This window comes from Solanum dulcamara, chromosome 5 (genome assembly GCF_947179165.1).
Source record: "Solanum dulcamara chromosome 5, daSolDulc1.2, whole genome shotgun sequence".
Classification (NCBI taxonomy): Eukaryota; Viridiplantae; Streptophyta; class Magnoliopsida; order Solanales; family Solanaceae; genus Solanum; species Solanum dulcamara.
Genome location: NC_077241.1, coordinates 64,921,356 through 64,925,774, shown reverse-complemented (window position 1 = coordinate 64,925,774; position 4,419 = coordinate 64,921,356). Strand labels below are relative to the sequence as shown.

At 36.5% G+C, this 4,419-nt stretch overlaps 1 protein-coding gene across 1 annotated transcript; it reads left to right on the top strand.

Moving 5' to 3' along the window:
- Positions 1–4,083, top strand: LOC129889357 (E3 ubiquitin-protein ligase AIP2). Its single transcript, XM_055964628.1, has 5 exons — positions 1–293; positions 2,407–2,632; positions 2,749–2,951; positions 3,341–3,556; positions 3,685–4,083. The coding sequence occupies exons 1-5, from the start codon at positions 153–155 to the stop codon at positions 3,832–3,834; spliced, it is 936 nt and encodes a 311-aa protein (XP_055820603.1). The 5' UTR covers positions 1–152; the 3' UTR covers positions 3,835–4,083.
- The last annotated feature ends 336 nt before the right edge of the window (positions 4,084–4,419 follow it).

Here is a 4,419-nt window from a genome sequence, read left to right as displayed (position 1 = left end):
ACAACAATTTTGGAACAATCACATGACCCGAAAACCCGATTTGAACCTAAGCGGTTGATTTCCCCCTCCACAAGACAGCAGCTGCGACCAACAAATATATAAATCTACTGCAATGCAATGATCCAAAGAGGGCATATTTAATTGAATTAAGAATGGAGGAAGAATTAAAGCAGAAGATTCAAGAATTGCAGAAGCAATTAGGGAAGAAACAAATGTTTGAGGAAGCTGTATCTTCCATTAGATCGCTTCTTCTTCAATACTATCCTTCTGCTTCACCATCTCTTCGTAATTCGGTAACTTTCCTTTTTCTGGATTTTCCTTTTATTACTCATTTATCTATTATGCACTTGTTATTTCTGCCCTTTTCCTTGTTTTCCCTCCAAGTTCCTTTTTTTTAATGGTTTTTCCTTGACCCAACTAATGAATTCCTCCAAAAGAAACCCAGAAAATGAAGGGAAAAAGGAGAAATGTTGATTTAATTGTTTTCTTTTTGGATTTTCTCTTCTGATACCGGGAATTTTCATGTCTTAATTATACATAAGTTTGGATAGCTGTAAAAAAAAAAGTAAACTTGGTGCGAGTTTCATTTCTCGGAGCTGAATTTTTGAGAAATGAGAATTGTTTGATTCGAAAATACACGACTTAATTGAGGAAGTAAGGTGTATGCCATAACCAATTAAGTAATTGATTGTGCACATGGGCCTTCTCGGAGCTTAATTATTGAGAATAGTTTGCTTCGGAAAGAATGAGTTGGTTGAGGAACTAGGGATTATGCCATAACAAATTAAGCACTTCATTGGTTGTGCACTTGGAACCAAGCAGGGGTGGACCCAAATGAGTGAAAGGGGTTTCATCCGAACTTCGTTCGTGGGAAACTACTCTATATATATTTGGTTAAAATTACTTTTATGTATTTATAGTAAATTTTGAATCCTCTTGCATTTTTCGTGTGGTTACTTTTTTATATATTTTGAACCCCTTTAGTAAACCCATGCCTTGTTTTGTGGAATGTGAAATATCCTTTTCTAGTGTTTGGTTGGACATGAACTTGGTCGAGTGTAATAATAGCATTTGGCGGGATGGTTGAGCGTTGATTGGTGATACTTGATAACTTTATATATGGAACAAGATTGGAATGAAGAGTTGTAGGTGCTGATGTGAGCTGTTTTTCTCAAATTGATGTGAAATGGTTTTGCTTCAATAGCTTCATAATAAAACATTAGAAAGTGATATCACTTAGGAGGTTTTTTTTATTGGAAAACATTCACCCTCGTGATAAGCTGGGCTTAAAAAGGAGATGATCGACCAGGTTGTTGATTTTGGTCTTGTTTCTTTATTACAAAACGAGATAGCTTATCTACAAAGACTATGCTCTGCTAATTATACGGTCCAGTTGATTAAGCTAGCTGGTATTCATAACTATGATGAAGAGCCAATTTGTTGTTTTTATGTGGAGAGCAAAACCTCTTTCATGCATTAAGTGGAACTTTTTTCTTTCTAACTAGTAGATAGTTTAGTTGCCAATAAATATCACCATGAAGAAATTAAATAATTGATCTTCTTGAAAAGAGAATTCAAAATAGGTCTATCCACAAAAGGGAACTAGTCCACATATTCTTATTATTAATAAACACACAAAAGAGTAGTGAAAAAATGACCAGCGTATTGTTGTATTTCAGAGAGATCCTTGTTTATGGAGAAGGGATTGTATTCCTTCTGAAAAACATTAACTAAGCAAGTGGTTTAGTATAGGCTGGTTAGTAGCTGCTGCTCTATCTCTGTGCCTGGTTCTTTTGTTAAGCACTTCTTCACTCATTATTCTTATTTGAGAGAGATTTTACGGCAATAGATGTTGATAACTGACTATTTAACCCCATATGCTCATATTGTTAATTTGTTTTTTGTCACAAGTGAATGATTCATGGAGTATATGTACTAATGTTATGAAGAATATAGCTTTTTCATATTGTTCGTAATAGTCATCAGATCTCATGCTAGCATATTTTTGGGAAAAATACTCTATCAAAGCTCTAAATCACCCTTACCTTCCCTCAAAGCCTTCAGGTGGGAGGGAGATTCAAACATGCAAAATGTCATTTCCGTCATGTTGTAGGGTAACTAGTGAATGACATTAGTATGCCCAAAGTCATCTCAAAATATATGATTTCAGTTTGCTTTATATCTGTGTAAGTCTTTCTCATCATGAACTGTAGATGATGATTTGAAAAAGGAAATGCACACGAGAATTGACAAGGCAGTATTTACTTTGCGTTAAGTCATCTTTAAGTGCCTTTAATTGCCTAAGACTCGTCAAAAAACGTTTAAAAGATTTATAACAAGTACTTTTACTTGCATAAGTAGTTCTATTACTACTGAATAAATCTGAGTGATTCCAAATGCTTGCAGTTCTATACGGTTGTATGTCGGGTTGCCACCATTTTAAAGACAAGATACACAATGCCTGGATTTTGGAATGCTGGGCTTGGGCTATTCGTTGAGGCTGAACACCTGGTGTCAGGGTCGTCTGAGAAGAAACATTTGCAGAGTTGCATTACTCAGGCACGAGAGCAGTTAGCTGAAGTAGAGAATGAATCTCAGAATACAACATCAACAGAAAATGGCTCAAATAGAAGTACTGATAAGACCTCTTTATGAATTTTTAATGCATCAGCCATGTGCCCTATTGCTACAAGTATACCAACCAAATTGTTGCATGTATTTGATAGTTATACTGTTATTTTGATTCAGGATTCCTTTTTGAGGGGCATCTTACTGTTGACCCTGAGCCTGAGCAGCCTGCTTGGCTCGAGCAGTCTCATATTCTCACTGCTGCTGCAGCACTTCTTGCTGGTGAATCCTCTCAAGGTGATCCAACCAATGTTAACGATACGGAAGGTGCTCGCAATGTACTTGAGCAGCTGGTTGCTAGACTAGATAATATAATACCAGAGGTATCTCTAGTATACTCTTGTCCTCACATTAAACACAACTGTTGCCTGTAGTTTTCAGTCAGTTGAGAAGCAATATGTCAAGGGTGTGTCGTTTGGAGTTCCCTAACCTTCAAAGTTACTGCATTCTCACATGCCCTCCTGTCTAAGAAAAACATTGAGTTAAACAGTGAATTTTATCCACTCTTATTTTATTTCTCATAGCTCTGGGGGAAAAAGGTTCTTGAATGGAAAATTCTACGTAACACTAGACAAAGCTTTACCATGGAGGCATGCTCTTCTTTTTTAAAAAATAAAACGAAAAACTTCTTATAGGGGAATTAGATGCATTCTTCCTAAGGCCAAAACAAGTTGGCTTGAACTAAAGACGTTTCTAATTTGTTCTATTTAAGATTCTGGACGACGTTCCTGCTGCCCCGAGAGCACCACCTGCCAGTAAACGAGTCGTGGCAAACCTCCCAGTTACTACTGTCACAGATGATTTCTTGATGAAGCTTGGTGCAGATGCGGAGTGTGCAATTTGCAGGGAGGTGTTAGTTGTAGATGACAAGATGCAAGAGTTGCCCTGCAAACATATGTTTCACCCTCCTTGCCTAAAGCCATGGCTGGTATGAAAGTGAAACTTTGATCTACTTATTGTATTTTTGCCATCGTGATAATTTTCCTCAATACATTTTGTTCTTGTCCAATTACAACCTCTTTAAGTCTTCCGATATTCTCACTGTTTGTTTAACAGGATGAGCACAACTCTTGTCCAATTTGTCGGCATGAATTGCTCACAGATGATCATCACTATGAGAGCTGGAAGGAGCGAGAAAAGGAGGCGGAGGAAGACAGAAAAGGAGCTGCTAATGCAGTCCGCGAGGGTGAATACATGTATGTATGACGCACAATATTCAAATGAATCGAAACTTCTGCTTTTGGGCCGCCGCGGAGGAGATTACCGAATTTCTTTTATATAATATTGGGTGTATAAATGTACACAATAAACCTCTCTTTGGATTTGCCAATATGTATCCATTTTTTTGCTGCTTTTGAATTGCCAGTCGGGGGTGCTTAAAACATTCAAGAGCAAGCCATATGGATTATATATAGGAATGATTTTTCAGGATAATGAAAGGACTAGGATGCTGAATTTTGAGTTTTGCAAACAAGTACATATAATATACCTTATTTTATTGATCTTCAAAATAAAAAATTCAAGCATTTCGGAACGAGAGGTTTAACATCTTTTATATATAATATCAAGTAAACATACGAAGAAGCTAAATGGGGTTTAATATCTCTTATATATAATATTAACTTTATATAAACATTATAATTTTTCACAAAAGGGGTTCGAATAGCCCCTCTATCCTACCTAGCTTTGCCTTGGGGGCTTGTAAACATTTTCCTTACCAGAGTATTGCTACTTTGTGTCTTTCCTTTCAACATTTGTATTTATTTATATAGATTTTTGGTCAAACATAGT